Here is a 20,070-nt window from a genome sequence, read left to right as displayed (position 1 = left end):
TTTACATACAATCCATGCTGTAGCACACCAAAAGTAAGCATCTACAGATTAAGATCTGAGTAGCTGTAAGAATGAACCAGAAAAACGGTATATTTTGTCTCTTCGACATAGCAGTGAGCCTAAAGTTCCTACTTGTTAGTAGCTACCGTACTTGGAATTTGGGGAGATGGGGCTTGGAAATTCTGGAGTTACTAAGTGGCTGGGAGCTACAAGTGATCTCCTATTCATGTAATGAGAACCATCATATAGTGAGCTTTTCAGGAGCTACTGTATTGTTGTTAGTATCATGTTTCTGCAAATAATAATAATAATAATAATAATAATAATAATATTTATACCCCACCCACCTGCTTGGGTTTGTCCAGTCACTCTGGCAGGCTTACAGTACATATAAAACATATTAAAACATCAAATATTAGCATCAAATATGCCTTCAGATATCTTCTAAAAATCAGATAGTTGTTCATTTCCTTGACATCTGATGGGACGGCGCTCCACAGGGAGGGCACCACTACCAAGAAGGCTCTCTGCCTGGTTCCCTGTAACCTCACTCCTAGCAGTGTGGGAACTGCCAGAAAACCCTCGGAGGAGAACTTCAGTGTCTGGGCTGAGCGATGGGGGTGGAGACGCTCCTCCAAGTATACTGGGCCAAGGCTGTTTAAGGCTTTTAAGGTCAGCACCAACACTTTGAATTGTGCTTGGAAACGTACCGGGAGTCAGTGAAGATCCTTTAGGACCAGTGTTATATGGTCCTGGCAGCTGCTCCCAGCCACCACTCTAGCTGCCACAATTAAGTCAGCCCTGGTTAAGCTACATGTCAAAGCAATGTAATTAAGCAGAGGGAAACAAGCAAGGGAGGTGCATCTGTCTTTCTTGTTCATTGGACCAGCTGCCACTGCTCCTCTTTCTTATTATTGTAAGGCTGCTAATTTGTTTTTGTCACATCTTCCCCCCATGCCTTTAACAGCAATTTGATATGCAGGCATGGCTAGGCAATTATGCTTATTTTTCAGTTGTTTGAAAACTTTACCTGCTGATTTCTGTAGAACAAAGCAGGGCAATTTTTTCCTTTGTCAAATGTGGAAACTAGGTTAAGAGTTATGCAGAAGTAATTACAACAAACGTTATTATAACAAAAACTTAATTTAGAATATATCCAAGAGCTCTGGACCATTTCTACCGCTCCCTAAAAATGGCTTCCACTAAGCCTGAAATAATATTTCTGGAAAAAGAAGATAGGAACAGACTATATAAATGGAGGAACAAGGTAAGTTAAGTTCCACATTAGGACTCATAATGCCCTTAAATACAAGGGTAACATTAAAGGTAAAGGGTAAAGGGACCCCTGACCATTAGGTCCAGTCGTGACCGACTCTGGGGTTGCGGCGCTCATCTCACTTTATTGGCTGAGGGAGCTGTCGTACAGCTTCCTGGTCATGTGGCCAGCATGACTAAGCCGCTTCTGGCGAACCAGAGCAGCGCACGGAAACGCTGTTTACCTTCCCGCCGGAGCGGTACCTATTTATCTACTTGCACTTTGAGGCTGGCAGGAGCAGGGACCGGGCAATGGGAGCTCACCCCGTCGTGGGGATTCAAACCACCAACCTTCTGATTGGCATGTCCTAGGCTCTGTGGTTTAACCCACAACGCCACCTGCGTCCCTATGCCAGCCGCGTCCCTACATTACATTACAGACCTCAAATTCTTCTCTGGCCCATATTTGTATCTAAGCCAGAGAAGAATCTTACCCCTTGCTCCATCTCCTATCCACACAGTCCCCATAGAATTCTAGTTTTGATTCAGATTCTGCTTGCCTCCCTGCCTCTTGTGCAGCAGTTTTTCCACAAGGCTCTGCATAGTTGTTTCCACTTCTGAACCACAGGCCTCTCAGTTCTTGGCCAATAGTGTCTGATGGCATCATAGTGTGATCTATGCTACTGAGCCGCCTACTCATCCAAATACCATGGGTACTGTAGTCCCCAGAAAGCAATAGTGGAGAACGCATTGTCACAGGCTTTGCTAAAACCTCCAGGGATACCCTTTTGTTGTATGGCAAGCAATCTAATATCCCGTCCCCCCCTTTGAGAATGTGAATGATCCCTGCTGTGGCGAGATCATGAAAGCGCTAGTGAGAATGTACTGTTTTGAATGTTCTCTGTACCTACATACTGAAAGATAGGCGGAGGAGAGAAAATTGTTAGGCAAGCTGTTTTAAGGGCACAGAGTCCTTTAGACGCAATCATTCATCATTATTTTCTCTTCTGTGCTAAGCCATATCACAGAAGGTAGCACAATGTCTGTTCATCACATATTTATAGAAATGTGGAGTTGCACAAAGTACTGTGCTTCCACATCCACATCTTGAAATGAAAGTAAGCAACCAAATTGATAATGGAGCTGTGTGTAATATAGAATTAATTTGTATACAATGACAAATTCATGTTCACACGTTTAGCCAATATTATATAAAAGTATGTGAAATGGTTATATCACAGGCTGTCTTACTATAGCTGCTTTTTTCTATTTAATGCTTTAAATTCTTATTTCTGGAGCTAAAAATACTGCTGTGTCAGTGTGTCTTGGAGAAAAATGATTTCAATGTAGTACCTGCTGGAAATGGACAATAATTTTAAAGGTGACATTTTCTGGCTCCTGTGTTTTTCTTAGCTGGGGGGGGGGGAGGCGGAAGGACGCAATCTTCAGTGAAAGGAAGAACTGGGGAGCTTGTGAACAAAGAAGGGAAAAGATGAAAGCAAGACTGAAGGATGAGGAAAAAATGAGTGAGAGAGAAGGTGTGAAAGGGTCAGGTTGCTTACTAGGAATGGCAAAGAAAAAGATCAAAGGACTAGAAGCCAAGTACTGGGAGGAGGGCAAGTGAGGGGGCAATCATTTTCAGCAGCTGGAGTGAAGACTGGAAAAAGAGAAGTAATAGGTTGCACTGTTGGCAAGGCAGATTGAAAGGACCCCAATAAGCGTTTGACAAAATTGTGTGCACAAGGTTGGGGTTATAGATGGTGGGTAGAAAACAGTGAAATCAAGTAACAACGTGGAAGACAGCACTCTGTCATTCGGACTAGAAGGTTGGGGGAAATGGGAAAAAAGAAAGGTATTTAGCTGTTCTTGTTAGCTTTTGAGAGCCTACAGTCAAATACCAGCCTTTCTTCCCAATTACATGGATTGAAGGGTTCTTAAAAAAACCCAGTGTAATACCAACAAGGCTCATCCAAATGTAGGTGCCATAATTACAAACTTTCAAGCCTAAGTTGATGTTGGAAGAACTGCAAATTCCTGTGCAATGAAGTTATTAAAGTGTCCATAATGACTGCGGTGCAAACCCAACCACTCCTCATGGCAAAACCTCTAATGCACGATTCTTCAACATTATATGGAACATTTACAGTATATAACCAAATATACACCAATTAAATGCTTAATATTAGCATTATTTTTTTACTACAAGGTGACCTCCCACCACTTTTTGGGCAATTCTTGAACAAAACCATAGCATCTGATGCAAATACCACTCTTAAAGCAAGTAAAGCAAGCTTATGAACAGGTGTCCCCTTACATTTACCTGCTGTGAAAATACCAAAATAAGGACGTAAGACTATAATTAGACATTTGTGGTGTTGCCGTGCGTATCCATATACTCAGGAAATATTTGTTATGGTGACAATCATATTGAGGGTAGGGGGTTTCCTTATTATCACCCAGCCATTGTTTATATTTTATAAATGAACATGCCATTATTTTACCAGTTTAGAAATAATGGCTAAACAACTGTAGCTATTGCTGGAGAGTTAAAGCACCTGCTGTGGTTGTAGAGAACGATAGAGGAGAGACATGTTTAATTGCATGTGGGGCAGATGAAGGCATCTGATTTTGCTGCTACAAGTTCACTGTGTCATTTCTTCTTTCTGTGCTCCTCCCAGCGGTCATTCAAACTAGGCAAGTTACTCCATCTGCTCTTCCAGATGGTGGCATAAAGAACTAGAAGTAGTTATCCAAAACCCAATATGCCAAAAGCATATTTCTGTGGATGGGCTATCGGGAAAAAGATGGTCGCATCCACCACTTACTCCCACAAGAAAACTGAATACAAACCACTCCCATTGTTCATGGGGGAGCAGAAAGTATTGAACACGACTGACATGCTGAATTGCAGTTATTATATTTTCTTCTTCTTTTGCTGTATGCTTGTTCTAGCTTTGGGTGTAAGCGTTTACCATCTATGCTGATTTCAAGGGAAATCCAGGGACTTAACAGTGAATCCCAAATTTCAGTGAAGAAATTGAGGTTTCTAGTACTAGATTCAAACCAAGCCAAGGGCATTAAAAGGACATACAAGGTTCTTTCCTCTATCTAATTTCAGTGATTGAATAAATCTGCAAAGCTCTAACAAGGACAAGGAGGATTTTCTGGGGGTGGAAAAAAAGGGGAGACTGCCAAACACAACAGCTTGTTGGATTAAGCTCCAGACTTAAATACACTTGCAAGTTTGTTTTTAGGGGATGGGCAACTTTTTCAACACCAGTAGCCATACAAGACATGTAACATGAGCAAGGCAGTCAGATATATCTTACACGCAAAAATTATACAGTTTTGCATACTGATCATTTGTATAAGCACATCTAGTTTTGACCCTTCTCTTATGAAGACACAACTGCTATTATGGCTTTGTAAGGAAACACACAGAACTGAAGAAGCGTAACTGGGAGGGGGGGACTATGCTTTGGCCCATCCTCTCTTAGAAGTAAGGACTTTTTAATTCTATCATGGCTTTGTATTCTCTCTTAGGATGTTCCCTAGTTTACTTACCATTTCATCTCTCCCCACTACAAGTAGTTGACATCTGTTCCTCTTTCACCAGGACCAATTCTTGCGTGTTCATTTTCCTTGGGAAGATCAGGTGACAAAATGACATCACCTTCCCTGGATTGGCTGCAGTAGGAAGGAAAGCAAAGATGAACCACAAAAAATCCTGAACACATTTTAGAGTACTAAACAAGGCTCTATACATAAGGGCACAATTCTGCTGTGTTAGAACTTGTTTTTAGAAACACAGTAATTATCTATACAAGCAATTGGACACAATGAAGCACACAGATATGCTAAAATGCCTAGTTTAGGTATGGATGTTGGCAGCTATCAATTGCCTACTTAGCAAAATTGCTCTGGCAAGCAACCAGTATCAGAATTTGAGAATTCAGTAAAATTTACAGCCCACATGATAGTACATTATTATTATTTTCCTTTGGTAATTTGTGAATGTGGCTCTTTGACAACACCAAGGAAAACCATTTTAAGATACAGATAGGTAGCCGTGTTGGTCTGCCATAGTCAAAACAACAAAAAAAAAAATTCTTCCGGTAGCACCTTAAAGGTAAAGGTAAAGGTACCCCTGCCCGTACGGGCCAGTCTTGACAGACTCTAGGGTTGTGCGCTCATCTCACTCTAGAGGCCGGGAGCCAGCGCTGTCCGCAGACACTTCCAGGTCACGTGGCCAGCGTGACAAGCTGCATCTGGCGAGCCAGCGCAGCACACAGAACGCCGTTTACCTTCCCGCTAGTAAGCGGTCCCTATTTATCTACTTGCACCCGGGGGTGCTTTCGAACTGCTAGGTTGGCAGGCGCTGGGACCGAGCAACGGGAGCACACCCCGCCGCGGGGAGCACACCTTAAAGACCAACTAAGTTAGTTCTTGGTATGAGCTTTCGTGTGCATCATCATCAACAATTAATTGCCTTTGGAATCGAGAGCTGGCTGGTCACCTTAAACCTAGATTCATGTAAACGTAATAAAAAATGGAAAAATAATTTGCAAACTGCAGTTGTGGTTCTTTCCTAAAGTCAACAGCCAAGAATAAATTTAAAGACCTGCTTCTAAGAACATCTGATTAAGCAAAAGCGAGTATTGCCAGAGCTGCCATCCAAGGTAGCAGTAATTTGTGTTCACCAAGCTATGCAGCTCTGTAGCAAGATGTACTTATCTCTTCTGCTTATTGCATTTCCTCCACCCTAGTGACTTATTTTTCTTTCTTCACTAAAAATGCAAAGCCTGAGTAGGAAAGCAAATGTGTAATTGTATGTGCTCATTAATCCCTCTTAGACTAATTACACCCAGGGCAAGATAATTTTAGTTTCAGTTCAAGGCTGGTTTCTACAGAGCCTTGTTGAATTTTAAAAGATGCTTCTGACAAATAGCTTTAATTAGATTCTAGTGATGGTTCTGTTGTTTTGGGAACCTAATCTTCACAACCTTTTTGTCCATGAATATTTGGCGGTGGGGGAAAACCCAAACTGCACTGTAATTCTCCAAAGAGCTCGTTGTACAGTGATAAGAAGGCTGCCAAAATTTCAGACAATGATACGTTTTGAATATGTATTCCTGGTGTTTTGAAATTTTCAGTCAGGGTTAATGTTCAATTCAGAAAGGCAGAGAAAGGTCCTGAACTTGCATGTCCTTTGGCTTTATCAAAAAGCTCACGGTGCACCATTTATATTCAAATATTTTAAACTAATGCATATTAATAGAACTCAGCACAATGGGCCAGATGCTGTTGTGTGCAGCACAGTATGGAATGGAGAAGGTGGTGTGAAACACAGGGAAAGTGCCTCTGTATTGAAGAACAGGCTGCAATACCCCAGGGGAGTGGATTTTCCAATATGCAGGGAGGATAAACTTACTGAACTCCATATATGATAAGGGCATGGAGATATCATGTACTGAGCATCTTTAAAGAAAAACACCTCAATTCTAAGGCCATGTATACTTAAACATGCAGACTGGAGCACTATACCTGCAACGGTCATTAGGGGGCCGCCAACTGCCATGGTTCTTTGTCAACTGTATGTACACTTGAGGAGAATTTGGGCATCCCTCTGCAGAATGAGTGAAAAATTATTTCATCTAATATCCCATATTCATTTGCGACCTCCAAAGACTACAGAAAGTGGGGGAAATGTCATGGTGGGCAGTTTTATTCTAAACATGTCTAAATCCTCTCCTAGTGGAGAGGAGAAAGAGGTATTAATTTCAAGCACTTTGCATATATTAACTCAGTGCTTGCAACAGTCCTGTGAGGTAGTCCATGGCAGATGTAGGACTGAGACAACAGGGGGTCACCAAAACATAGATGCTTTGGTCCTTATCATTTTTTCCTGCTGCAACAACACATAAGCAGGTCATGTTAGAGGCCTTGATTTTGGAAGTTAAAGTAGATACTTTTTTAATTTTATGAGACAAGCAAATATTGCTGATTTAATAATGACATATAATATAATAAAAATCACATGTATGCTTTCCCCAAGTTATAAAACCATTTGGTCCGGCTGTAACAAAAATGTATAATAAATGAGGCAAACTTGCAAGAATTTATTGCAGACATAAGCCCCTTTCACCAGTCCCTTCTACCTGTACAGCTAATATGTATAAGAGGACAAGACCATGCCCACTGCCCCCATTCCCAGACCTGTTCCACACGAAAAACTGAAAACAGCTCCCATGTATGTTCACCTGTATGCGCAAAAGGGCCCCTTCTGAGGCCTTAACTGTCCTTGCAGAGATCTCGAAGTGGGGCCGGTGGCATATGGCGATGTTGGGATCTGTGTGGAACACAATTCCATTCTTTCCTGCATGTTATGTATGGAGGGGAAGGTCTGAAAAGGCCTAGTGTGACTTCCACCTTGTTATGCCACCACACTTTCCCGAGCAGTGAGAAGTTCCGGGGTACAACAACTATCTGGATTTTGTTTGCTTTGGAAGGATATCTCTGGAGGTTTATGGCATAATGATGTAGCCAGATAATTTTAGCCTTTTGGACTAAAGGTCTTATGGGGAGCCAGCCACCTTCCTTAAAATGGTAATACCACACTTCAAAATGTGATAAACCAGCCCTGCTACGTTAAGTGCTCCTCCTGCTCATTCTGATGAGGAGGCCCTAAAGTCCTACCCTGACAGCACCACTGTATGACGTTTTGTAATGTTTGAATTTATTTACAAATATACAGATTGAGCATAGGTGGAGGCATGCTTAACACTTCAACAAACAGCATATCCACTGTCCCACCTCGGCTCTCCAGAAAGCCAGGCCCTCAAAGGGCAGGAAGAGAGCAAACTCTGGAAAGTGGCTCTCTCTCAAGATTCCTAACACCTCTGACTTGGGAATGGGAGTAGGGATCAGCTGTGAGGTTTAGTTGCTTATAAGCTCCTTGCAGTTGCTTTCGTGTTTTAGACTCTGGTTGGAAGCGTGGCTAGGGGGACTATAACAATTCGCTCCTGTACATCAGCATTTACTCCTGCACTTCTATATATGATAGATGTCCATTTCTTTCTCTGTGTCACGCTAATTGCTCACTAAAAAGTTTCCAGTGGTGAAAGAACTATGAAATATGACCTATAATCGGTAGCTGGAGGGAGATGCTCTTGGGTTCTGAACAAATGGCTAAAAGGAGAAAGGGCCAAGAAACATGGACCAAGCCCTGTGTGTGGAGGAGAGGGTCCTGGGGATAGAGGCTGAATCAGATGCCTGTGAAGAGCAGAGGAAGTATTGCATTAGCTACCTTATCATAGTGCAGAGACCAGTACCACTCTCCTGGTCAACCCCACCTGATATAGAGAAGACATCACCCTAGAGAAGGTGGTGTAATGAAGTTAGAGCTTCTAGGAACAGCAGGATTCTGAGATTCCTGGCAAATCTCATAGGCTATGTCTACAAGGAATTCCCTTTTGGGTCTGATTTTTGTATAAGGGTAAGTCATCCAGCATGGGAGCAGTACTGGTCCTTACCCTGAGTTCAAGAAGCAGGCTCAAGGAAAAATGTGAGGGAACAGCTCTGGACAGACAAGTGGAGGGGGAGGCAACACTCTGGGAACCACCTTGTGCTTGATAATAAGCTGCAGTTCATGTTGATCAAACCTTGGTCCCATGTAGAGTTTGGGATGAATACTGTGGGTTTTGAGGCCACCCTTACACTAGCATTTCCACAACTCCTGCCATCTAGCACAATACAAGATTTCTCTGCCAACTGATCCTGGAGAAAAAAACTGTTCTCCAACATCTCATTCCTGTGCTTAGCATGAAAGCAAACTTACTTCTTAATTCTATGGTGGTCTGACTCCTTCTCTGTGCTAATGTCCTGCTTTGCATAAATTACTTTTCAGGATACACTGCCAGTGGCGTAGCGTGGGTTGTCAGCACCCGGGGCAAGGCAAGTAATTTGCGCCCCCTAACCCGTGGATTTGTGCCCCCTAACCCTAACCCCCAGATGTTGTGCCTGGTGCGGCCAGCCCCCCTGCACCCCCCACGCTACGCCACTGTACACTGCTTCATTCACTGTGTTTTACAGGCTACTATCCAGTTCTTTTTCCTGCATCATGGTTTTCAGTGCCAACATGATAAGCTGCAAAAGACTTGCCCTTCTATATTTTCTTCTTAAGCAAACAGTTATTTCTTCTTTTCCAGTCCCATTCCTTACCATGTAGCCACCTGGCCCCATGGCTCCCAAAAGAACTATAGTGAGTAACCCAGCTATCAATTAATTCAACAAACTCCAATGTAAGATTTTATCATAGCTTGCTTTAAATCAATTTCCCCAGCGTGGCCAACTCTAAGGAGAGTCTCTATAGCTGATTTGCATAAAGAGAAGTATATATCTGTGGCTGTTGTCTCTAAAGAGGTTCCTCAAAGTACAAGACCCACAAATGCCAGAGTTTCCAACCTCCATAGAATAAACCAACCAGGTAGGTAGTGATTTCAGTTTAAATCAGAAACACACATGGCTTCAATTCGGAAGACTAATCTTGAAGAATGATATATACCCTAAGCTATCACAAAACAGCACACACAACTGTTTCACCCATAGGTAACAAAAGGTGTAATATTTGTTCACCAGAGGCAAATTTTACAACATTTATTTACAGATCCAATGACAGTCCAAGTATCTGTTTGATTTGATTCCTATCAAGCTAGTTTCATTGACCCATAGATGCATGTAGGTTATGCCACCTAAGGTTATATCTGTAGCAGTACAACTCTTACTGTAACATATAAATATGTCAGGCTGATATAAAATATAGATCTGTGCACAACACGCAGCCAGTTCATTCATTGCTAAGGTGAAACTGGCAAGTCCCTAATTCATAGCTTTAACACGAACGGTAAAAGACCCTTCTCTAGAGGAAGTGCACTAGGCTCTAACTTTTTGTCTGCTTGCTAGTTACAGAGATATGCCTTTCAGAAGCACATTGAAGGAAGAGCATCACATAGCATGGCCAGAGAAGCAGATGGTTCACAGGACTGGTTGTTAAATTGCGCACATGTGCAGCAAGAACTATCTTGCACACTGTGTAATAAAACTGCCACCCACTACCTCCTCCTATAAAAGGTGAAGAAGTCCATGTACTCACTGTGTGCCAAAGGAGGAAATTACTGAAAAGGTGAAAGATGTCCCAGTTACAGAATTCAGCAGATCTGTGCTACCTCACAATCTGATCCCTTTTTACAAAGCACTCGGCCCATTCTATGGATGTCAGCCCTACTTGTTTAAGTGCCAGTGAACTCACACAGAGAAACATTCTCAAAGAGGGGGCCACCCCAAACACCAGGAAAAACACAGCAGGCAAACCTGTTAATGTGCAGCAATTATTTATAAGTAATTCTTCTGGTCTTTGGGGAATGCATGGTGGTTTCCTTCTGCTGGCTGGGATGGTAAATTATTGCTTCTAGACTTTATGAATTTAATAAATAATAATGCATATTTACACTAGAGGGAGCAATAGCATCGTCACTTACTTATTGCTGCTTAGCTACAAGTCAGTTGCATGGCAACCTTGCGAAGTGGGGGATATATAAAAGAACAATCCAGATTAAATGGTTTGGTCTTTTATGTTGTAAAGTTACCCTAATGATTTATGTTAACTATTAGTAGAGCATATTGTTGAATACAAAGCTGAATGTGCTTTGTACGGAGTACAGTCTTGGCAAACGCTGCTTGATTGGCTGCTCAGAAGATTCTCTCTCCCCCTCCCCACCTCTGTAAAGAATTTCTACAAGGGCATTTTGGGTTGTTTTGTGCCCCCCACCCCCGGAATGATTGCAAAGTGGATGTGGTTCAGGGAACCAACCTTTAATGGCAGAGATTTTTAAAGACTGAAGCTGATGAAAATATCAGAGGATGGGTAAGTCAACTTGATCTTTATTTGGGAATGGAGGGAGACTTTGCCCCACATGCCAAGTTCTTGTAGGTAGTCTCTTCCTTAAGGCTGCAATCGTAACCCCACTTACCTGAGAGTAAGACCCGCTGAATTCAATCAGACTTACTTCTGAGTGGACATGGTGAGAGGATTGCACTGTGAGATAGTTTCTCCTGTTTAACCTCTGTGCTGCATTTTGAAAGTTTCCTCATACAGAGTGACCATATACCAAAGGGGATTTGACTGCCATATATTTCATAGTTATATAGAAGCTGGATTCTTGACGGGTGCCACTTATCTTGCAGAGGTGAGAAGAGCCACAGCTGCTGATACTCCCCTTTTGCCTGATGATTAAAATATAGGAACCTCTTTTTCTACCTTGGCATCTTATCTTCATAGCAGCTCAGTGTCCAACGGCCACAGACTCTTAAAGTCTGTTTCTCTCGCACATTTTGGAATCTTTAAAACTTCAGCTATGATAAGTGTTAGAAAATGCTTTAATGTGTTGTAAAGGACCATCTTTCAGAATATCCTAATCTAAACAGAATATCCTAGCTTTAAAAAAATATGAGCCTGAGGGATAGTTTCTGAGGGCCTGTTACATTAGAAACATAAGCTGTTTTATATGCTACCAGATCTGATTATTTGTTCATCACTAGCCCAGTTTTGTCTACTGTGGGTGGCGGAAGTCTGTCACATCACCTGCCACCTAGTTGTTTTTTTAATTGGAGGAATTGCCAGGGATTGAATGCAGGACCTTCTGCTAGCAAAGCAGATAGTCTCTTATTGAGCTACAGCCCCTTTGTCCACTGGGCAGTGTGTTGATAAGTGATAAAGTGACCAGACTCTTAACAGTGCAGTCCTGTGCAGGTCTACTCGAAAGTAAGCTCCATTGCACTTCGTGGGATTTTCTCTCATGTAAGTCAAAATAAGAAGGAAATAACCCTCAGTTATGTGGTCAAACCTGTTAATTTGTCCAGCCATTCATATAATTTTAGTGGATAATTAACACACACTCAAAACAATCTTTTTTATTTTTTAAAAAGTAGCATTGGCTTTTACAAAGTAATCATTTTTACTAGTGTACATTAACACTCAGCAAGCTGATGAGCCTCTACAAATAATGGTAAGAATTGCCTAGGCAGGTGTTTAATTGGAAGTTGCATGGGTAATGTTTCATATCAGGCAGTTTTAGTCCTAGAATCCACCTGGGCCTTACTAATTTAATCAAGTTACATAAAAAGATGTATAAACTAGCTGTAGTTCTCTGCCTCATGGCGTTGCCCTTTTTCCGAGTGCTGAACAGGCTGTTCATCTGATTGTAAGATTGCTGCGTTCAAACCTGAATAACGTTCTTATAACTTTAAATCTCCCAAGGCAGCCATGACTTCTGCTGCCTGTTCCCATCCTAGATCATTTCCCCCCTCCCCCTACCTCCTTTGAAGCACACCTGGAGTCAGATTGGGTGAAGGGATTGAGATGATAGTACTGATGAAGGACTGGGGTGGGAGAAGCCACAGCTGCCTTGTCTCCCAATGTACCAAGAGATTTTAAGGTAAATCTCATTGAGGTAAATGAGGTTTCACTTTGTTGTAGCCTGGCAGCTCAACCTAACTGAAAGAATATTTTTAGAGAATATGGCAAATTCAAATTTTATTTATATATATATATATATATATATATATATATATATATATATATATATATACACACACACACACACACACACACACACACACTGCTAGAGAGTATTTAGTAAGGTAAATTCTTTTGCTCAAAAAGGTGTTTTGGACCTAGTAACTTGCTTGAAGCTTCACATTTACTAATTTGGCAATCAAGTTATAATGTCCTCATGCTGAATAGCTCTTATCCAATGAACATGTGTTCCTGGTCATGTTCAGCCAGATTTCTGCTTTTCTTTCAGATTTGTTGTCATTGGAGTCAAAAGCCACATTCCAAGTTATTAGGTATATCCTGTGAAGATCTCGTGCTGTTTAGATTCTGTTGGAAGGTGTTCTTCATTTGCACAGCAATGAATTAATTGGCTCTAATTACTGAAGTAGCAGTCCCTGACCAAAACTGATTACATCATGAAGGCTGCTTTTGTCTTGAATGATTTAACAAATTAATCATACAGGCAGAAATTCAACTGATCTTGCTTTCCCCCAGCATGGAGATGCAATGATAGAGAAAGCTTGTACCTATTAACCATCTACAGCATGCTTCCAATTCATTTTTAAGAGAATGCATTGCAATAATCTAAATGAGAAGTTCCAAACCAAATAGCTAGATCTGAGAGGAGGGACCAGATTAGGCTGTCAGAAGGTCAGAAGGTAATTCTTAGGAGAGTGGATAGCAAGTTTAATGTTTGAGTTAAAACAGAAAGGTGTGTATAAACTTAACAGCAGTTCCATGTACTCCTATTAGTGTTTAACCAGGCATCATTACTTATCTAGAAATGCATATGTGGTAAAGTACTGGCATTCCCTTGCATGGATGTAGAATCTTAATAGGCTACTCACGTTAAAAAATAATTTCCAGAGTAGGAGTTATTTGTTCAAGACGTTTTGGCTGAACTAAATGAATCCCACATTCATGACTACAAACTTTGGTGTTTTACAAAACCTGCTTGCTTGGACAGAGTGGAATGAAAACAAAGTTTATGACATTATGCTGTGTTTTGAAACTGAAAGCTCTGTAAAATCAGCAAAGCTTGCACCCTTCTTCAGCAACCTATATTGGTCCTATTTATATAATCACCTCCTTTATATATCCTAGCCTTTAGAAAAGGCGCAGTAACTACAGACTGCTGATTTTAGAAGTGGTTATTTGCTGTTGTACAAGTAAACAAAAAAAGCACCCTTATGTTACTGAATAAAGCTTTTTATAAAAATAAAATTATGTTTAAAAGGAGGCATAAGGATTGATAATGGGAATGAATAGCACTCATTAATTCATCTCACTCCCTGAAAAGTTTCCATCAAGTCACTGGAGAGCGTTATAGAATCTGGATTTATGTTGTACCAAAACTCCAGAGTAGATTGTGGGATCTGCCATGAATTTTACAATTCACTCTATACATCTGCATAAAGGCCTAGTGTGAGAACATAGGAAGTGATCTTAAAATGAGACGGGCTGTCTAACTCAGTATTCTCAAAACCAAAGGCAGCCAATGTGATGCCCTCAAGGTATTGTAAACTACAACTCCTATCATCCCCGGCCAATTGGCTTTATTGACTGGAGGCTAATGGGAGTTGTAGTCCAACATGAAGGACACTGCATTGGCTACATGTGATTGAAACAGGGCCACAGACTTCGAGTAGCATAGATTGAGCTGCATCCCACCACAGGGCTTGAGTAGCAAGAGGCCGTGCTGAGAGACTCCAATTGCTTACTAATCTGTGCATCACTTACTGAAGTCCACCCCCTTCTATTTGTGTTGGATATAGTTCTCTTTTTTCCTTTTCTTCCCTTCCTTGCTATATAAATTCTATCTGTTCTTGCCCATTTCATTAGGTTGTTTGCTGGGCTTCCTCCAAAAGGAAAATGTGAGGGCAAGTGGTCTGACTAGAGACACTATTTTGGGGGGGGGGGCAGCAGCATTTTTCCCTCATCCATTTCACTAATAATTTGAGCTCACAATGTGTAGCTTGCCACCACCACAAGGGCCTTCCGGTGAGGAACATAGGCTTATATAAAGGTAGATAGGGCTTCTGTACTATTATATCGCTGCCTTGAGGAGAGGCACCATTGTTGGGAGAGAAAGGCAGGATAAAGACTTTTAGAAGAGGGGGGCTTGCAATGTAGGGATGAGACGAGCTGCAGCTGTTGATATTCTCATCTTGTTTAAGAATGGGCCATCACTAGATCTAAAGCTTCTGCTGATAGTTCCCCAGGCAGTGGCCCCATATAAAATTCCATATATAACTAATGCACAGTGATTATTTGCAAAGATTCCTGCTGGTTTAACTTGCATTTTTTTTGCATTGTCAGTTTGGATTTTGAAAATAAATTATAAGCTTAGCAACATTAACTCCATTGGCATTAGGCCAATAAATTTATGCAATTTTCTACCAGGCACCAGGCTGACCTTCTGCGGAAATTGATAATAAAAAGTTAGAATGGAGTAAGCAATGTGGTGACAAATATATTCACCCTCCCCTTCATCTAACAGTTTCTAGCCTTTCTACTGCAGAAGCATGTTAATAGATTCTACCCTGCACCTATTGCCCTTTCAAAGCTCAAGGTGGCTTGTTCTATACTTTAGGGAGTTTGTCCCAATTTGCTAGTGCTGTATTTTCAAATAGTAGCTCTTCCTTCCTCTTACTGAATTAGTTCTAAAATGAAATCTCTTTCAATCCACTCCTTTGTATGTTTACATAAGACTTACTTCACACGTTGCTCCAAAAGTCAGAATCAGAATGTGGCATTCATTTTCATTTATTTGAATGCATGGTTAAAATATTATTTGCTCATAATTCCCCCCCCTTAAACTGTTCTACACTTTTGTAGTACCAAGACTTTGCTGAAATTTCACCTCCAAAGGAGAGGACTTTCTATTGTCTGAAACCTTCTAAACGTCCTGCTCTGCTACTGTTTCTTCCCCAGCTGTTCTGTCAACCAGTCAGGACTCATTTACAGAATGCAGTGACATAACAGCAGTCCATAACCAGTGAGATTTGGTTATATGGTGATGTTACTAAGGCCAATCAAGCTCAGATTGCTGTGAAGGGGTGTATCCTTGTTGCTAAGGAACTGGAGTGACGCTTCCTGCATATCTGTGCTACTGTGGAACCACCATAGGGTAGCATAGCAGTGCAGTAAGACACAGAGTATTGTCCCCAGTTGTCTTGGCAACACAGTTACGCTTGTCTTTCCGGCTATGATGGTTTCATTGCAGCATGGCAAGGCAGGAAGTGTTGGTTATAGGAATGCTTCCATGATTCCACATCCTTTAAAATCCCTCCTCCCCATCTTCACTGAAGACACAGGGTGTTTGGGGGGAGCTGCAAAATGCTTGCAAAATATATTTCAGCTGAGCCCTATACTGTATAGCGTTGCTTTCTGGTCTTATTTTGGGGACAACTATGGTTTATAGTGGGAAGCAAAAAACATCGGGGGGGGGGGCTCCAGAAGGTGTTTTTTATGGGAACATTTTTGTAGTGTCCACATGATGTCATTGGCATCAAAATCCCAGCCTATATTTTTTGCCCCATTTAATATGGACTTACTCTTTTTGAAGAAATCCAATAATTTTTAATAAGTGTTAATGATCCATTTGTGATATTTTAGTAACAAATTAAGCCCCTATCTAGAATCAGTCTTAATTTAGGCTCCATGGAACGTTTTCATCTGTCCCACCTACACTGACCTGTAATTTAAACTGTTATAATACACCTGACCCATATTTATTTTCCTTATACAGTACAGTGGTACCTCGGGTTAATTACTTAATTCTTTCTGGAGGTCCATTCTTAACCTGAAACTGGTCTTAACCTGAAGCACCACTTTAGCTAATGGGGCCTCCCGCTGCTGCCGCGCCGCCAAAGGATAATCTAGTCATTCAGCAAAGTCCTATCACCTTCTAGATTTTCCCCTCTGGTTTTCTCTCTGTAGCGGGCATGTTGTTAAAGAGACTAATCCCTAGCATGTAATGTCCAGAATATTAAAGATTTGTATTTTTTAAAATTTTCTAATTTTAATTGTTGCACAAGTTTCTTTTTAGAGTAAGGATGCAGAGATATGTAGCAGCTAAGCAGGTGGTTGTTTGGAAGAGGTGGTCTATGGAAATTTGACGGAAATGGAAAAATTGTGTGTGTGTAAGAGGGAAATCTAACTAATAATGGGCATCCTCTTTTGAGGGCACTTTCAAATAGCTTCCTTAAGGATGTTAGCTGCAACTATGGCAGCAAAACAAAGGTAGATGTAATTGAAGCAGTACCTTTATCTTGGAGACTTGAATCTACCATTGCAAATTTGTATGGTTATCGTTCTTTCTCTTGTGCTGACTCTAGTAATATGTTTAGAGCAGCATTAATTAGTATTTAAATCATTATTGTAGTCTAGCTTGCAGGTGTCTGGAGCAGTGACATATCAGTGTGCTAGTCACCACTGTAAGAATTACAATTAACTGAGAATGTTGATTTCTGGGAACATTTCCACTCTGCCTAAGTTTATTTTGCCCACACTGGGTAGCCTGTAGGTGTCAGACAGTATCTGCTGCGGATTTTCAAATAGCAAAACAAATAAGTGTTGCACTGTTCTGGTTCAATAAAACCACATTGTTGACAATGAATTTTACACGTTTTCAGGTCATTCTTAATGCAGCTATCTTAAATGCATCAGACAAAGCATTTTCAGAGGGGAACAATGGCAAAATCTTACCATCTATACTTCAGCAAATCTGAAGATGTGCTGGGTTTTTGAAACTAACTGCAGCACATAAGTCACTCCTGGATGGCCTGTTTACTGAGGATTCGTCCTGATTTGTTTGCACAGGGTTTTATCCAGTGTTAGTCATACTTAGAGTAAGTCTATTGGAATTAATAAATACAACTAACTTAGGTCCATTTATTACAATGGGTCTACTGAAGTAAAATTTAATAGGCTACAATCCCCAAAGTTTATTGGGAATTTATACAATGTTGTTTGTTTGTTGAGCATTCATCCTGCTTTATTGTAGGGAAGTTATGTGACATTGCTGCAAACAGTTGCTATCCCACACTTGTCAGTGAATTTCCTCATTTCCCTTGTCACAAAAGCCATTTCAAAGAAGAAGCAGGAGAAGTATGTTTTGCAAGAGCACCAAATCCACTTTATTAACCTAACTTGAATTTACCAGCACACAATTGAATTCCACCCACAAAATAGCAGTAGTCTTGAAGTATCTATAGCCTTGTTAGAAAGGCAGCATCTCTATCACTTTTAGGCCACTAATCTCTAAGATTTCTTTAGGTTGCTTTCACATGTCCACCCTAAGATACATGTTATTTTCCTGATCATTGTGTATCTTTTAAAACCAATTAATTACACAATTGGTAGACTTGATGCAGTTCGTTCACTATATCTGCAAACTGAGGTTTTTTGCACTCTTACTCAAGACTGAAACTTTTTCTTTCTTTTTTTAATTGACACATCTTTTGTAAGGGTGAATTGGAAACCAGGTTTGTATTTATGCCCAGCCATGTGTGAAATTAATGTCCTACAAGCACACTCAAGTGAATGCATGTGGTAATAAAACAGTGTTCACTGTTCAGTTTAGTGGTTAAGAAGGATTTTTTTGAATTCTTGCCATACATGTCTATAAATGCAGGACACAATCCAGCCAATCAGAGACTGTGTGACAGGCAGTCTGCTCTCATGCACATTTACTCAGAAGTAAGCACCACTGAATTTAGTTGGACTTACTCTCTCACAGGCATGTTTTGGATTATTATTATAAATAATTAAATTTGCATACCGACCTTCATCCCAAGATCTCAGGGCAGTTCACAAGATAAAAATGCAAGGCAAAAGCACAAATAAATAGTTAAAACCAAAACAACAAAACAACACCCCCCCAAACACATTTAAAAGCCTATAGAATACTAATCAGCCAAAGGCCTGGTTGAAGAGGAACGTTTTTGCCTGGAGCCTTCAGTATATATCTTTAGGTGCCAGGTGAACCTCCTTGAGGAAAACTTTCCACAAATGGGGAGCCACTGCAGGAAAAGCTTGTTCTTGTGTTGCCATCCCATGCACAACAACTTGGAAAGGAAAGTAATGGAATTCTGCATACTGCTACCTGTGAGCAGGAACAGCCCTATCATTAGACAGAGTGATGTGGTCACCCCAGGGAGCTGAACAATGTTAGATGTCATGAAAGGACAGGAAATTGTATTTTTCCATGCAGGGAGAGATGCTTTGGGGATGTATTGGCTGAGGTGTCAAAATAACTTGACCAGCCTTTAGTACTTTGTACCTTGATGTGTGTGTGGATGGAAGTGTCATTCCATGTTCTGCCTCAAGCAACAAAATGTATTGGGCCAGCCCTGCTAGTGTGTAAGCCATGGCAAAGAGAGTAAGATTTAGTTCTAAGAAAACATGCTCATAACTGCATTGATACGAGCCTTGCATTTGTAATCTTGATTAAGTCCCATTGAAATCAATGGGATTTCTGTTGATTGTGAGTAACCTAAGTCCCACTGATTGAATTAGGACTTAGTCAAAGACTGTCATTTGCTGGATCAAAAACCATGAAAGGTCTTGTGGCACCTTAAAGACTTACAAATTTATTATGGCATAAGATTTTCTGGGTTTGAATTCACTTCATCAGATGCATAAAGTATAATCCTCAATTGTGTTTGTAGCTAGCTGCCCGCACTGTCAATCACCTGATGTCACAATGACATCAGATGATGCAGAGGAACATTTTTCCTTTGAAGGAGCAGCTTATTTGAAGAGAAAGATCCTTTGCATTGCCAGCCAGCAATTCAAAGGAAGAAATTCACATTTCAAATATACATGGTATCTTCCCATGAACACATTGTTGAGCATCAGTGGTGATATTTCCAGTGAATGGGAATTGGCACAAATAACACATGCTGACAGTGACAAATAACTTGACTTATGTATCAATTTTCTGCCGTGGCACCTCTCTGCCTATCCTATTCCAGATGCAGGGGTCCCCCACCCTTGCATGAAAGGGAACGTTCATATTTCTGAAATTGTGCTTGAAATTCTGCTCAACACGTGCCCTTTATGCTTCAGTAATATTAACAGTAATCAGCAATATTATAGTCGGGACAGAGTGTGAAGGCAAAGAACCAGCCAGCCCATTCTATCTACCATCTTGCTGCATAGTTGGTTCACATTGATTGAACACAAAGATGTCCTTAGTG

The 20,070-nt window shown here is 40.9% G+C and overlaps 1 protein-coding gene across 12 annotated transcripts in view; it reads left to right on the top strand.

Annotated features, from left to right (window-relative positions):
• The window catches only part of KALRN (kalirin RhoGEF kinase), a 512,792-nt gene that overhangs the window by 17,057 nt on the left and 475,665 nt on the right, over window positions 1-20,070 (top strand). For 5 of the 12 annotated variants that reach the window (XM_083583665.1, XM_083583675.1, XM_083583674.1 and 2 more), the window contains exon 1: window positions 10,898-11,176. The exons of 1 other annotated variant lie outside the window; for it this stretch is intronic. In XM_083583665.1, coding sequence (XP_083439791.1) covers window positions 11,173-11,176 — 4 coding nt within the window. In that variant the 5' untranslated portion in view covers window positions 10,898-11,172. Of the gene's footprint in view, window positions 1-10,877; window positions 11,177-20,070 lie in introns of those variants that run through there. 6 more of the 12 variants (XM_083583656.1, XM_083583677.1, XM_083583676.1 and 3 more) reach the window with 4 other exon arrangements.

This window comes from Podarcis filfolensis (assembly GCF_964270895.1).
Source record: "Podarcis filfolensis genome assembly, chromosome: 1".
Classification (NCBI taxonomy): domain Eukaryota; kingdom Metazoa; phylum Chordata; class Lepidosauria; order Squamata; family Lacertidae; genus Podarcis; species Podarcis filfolensis.
The sequence above is the reverse complement of the archived record's forward strand: the minus strand, read 5'-3'. Positions and strand labels throughout refer to the sequence as shown.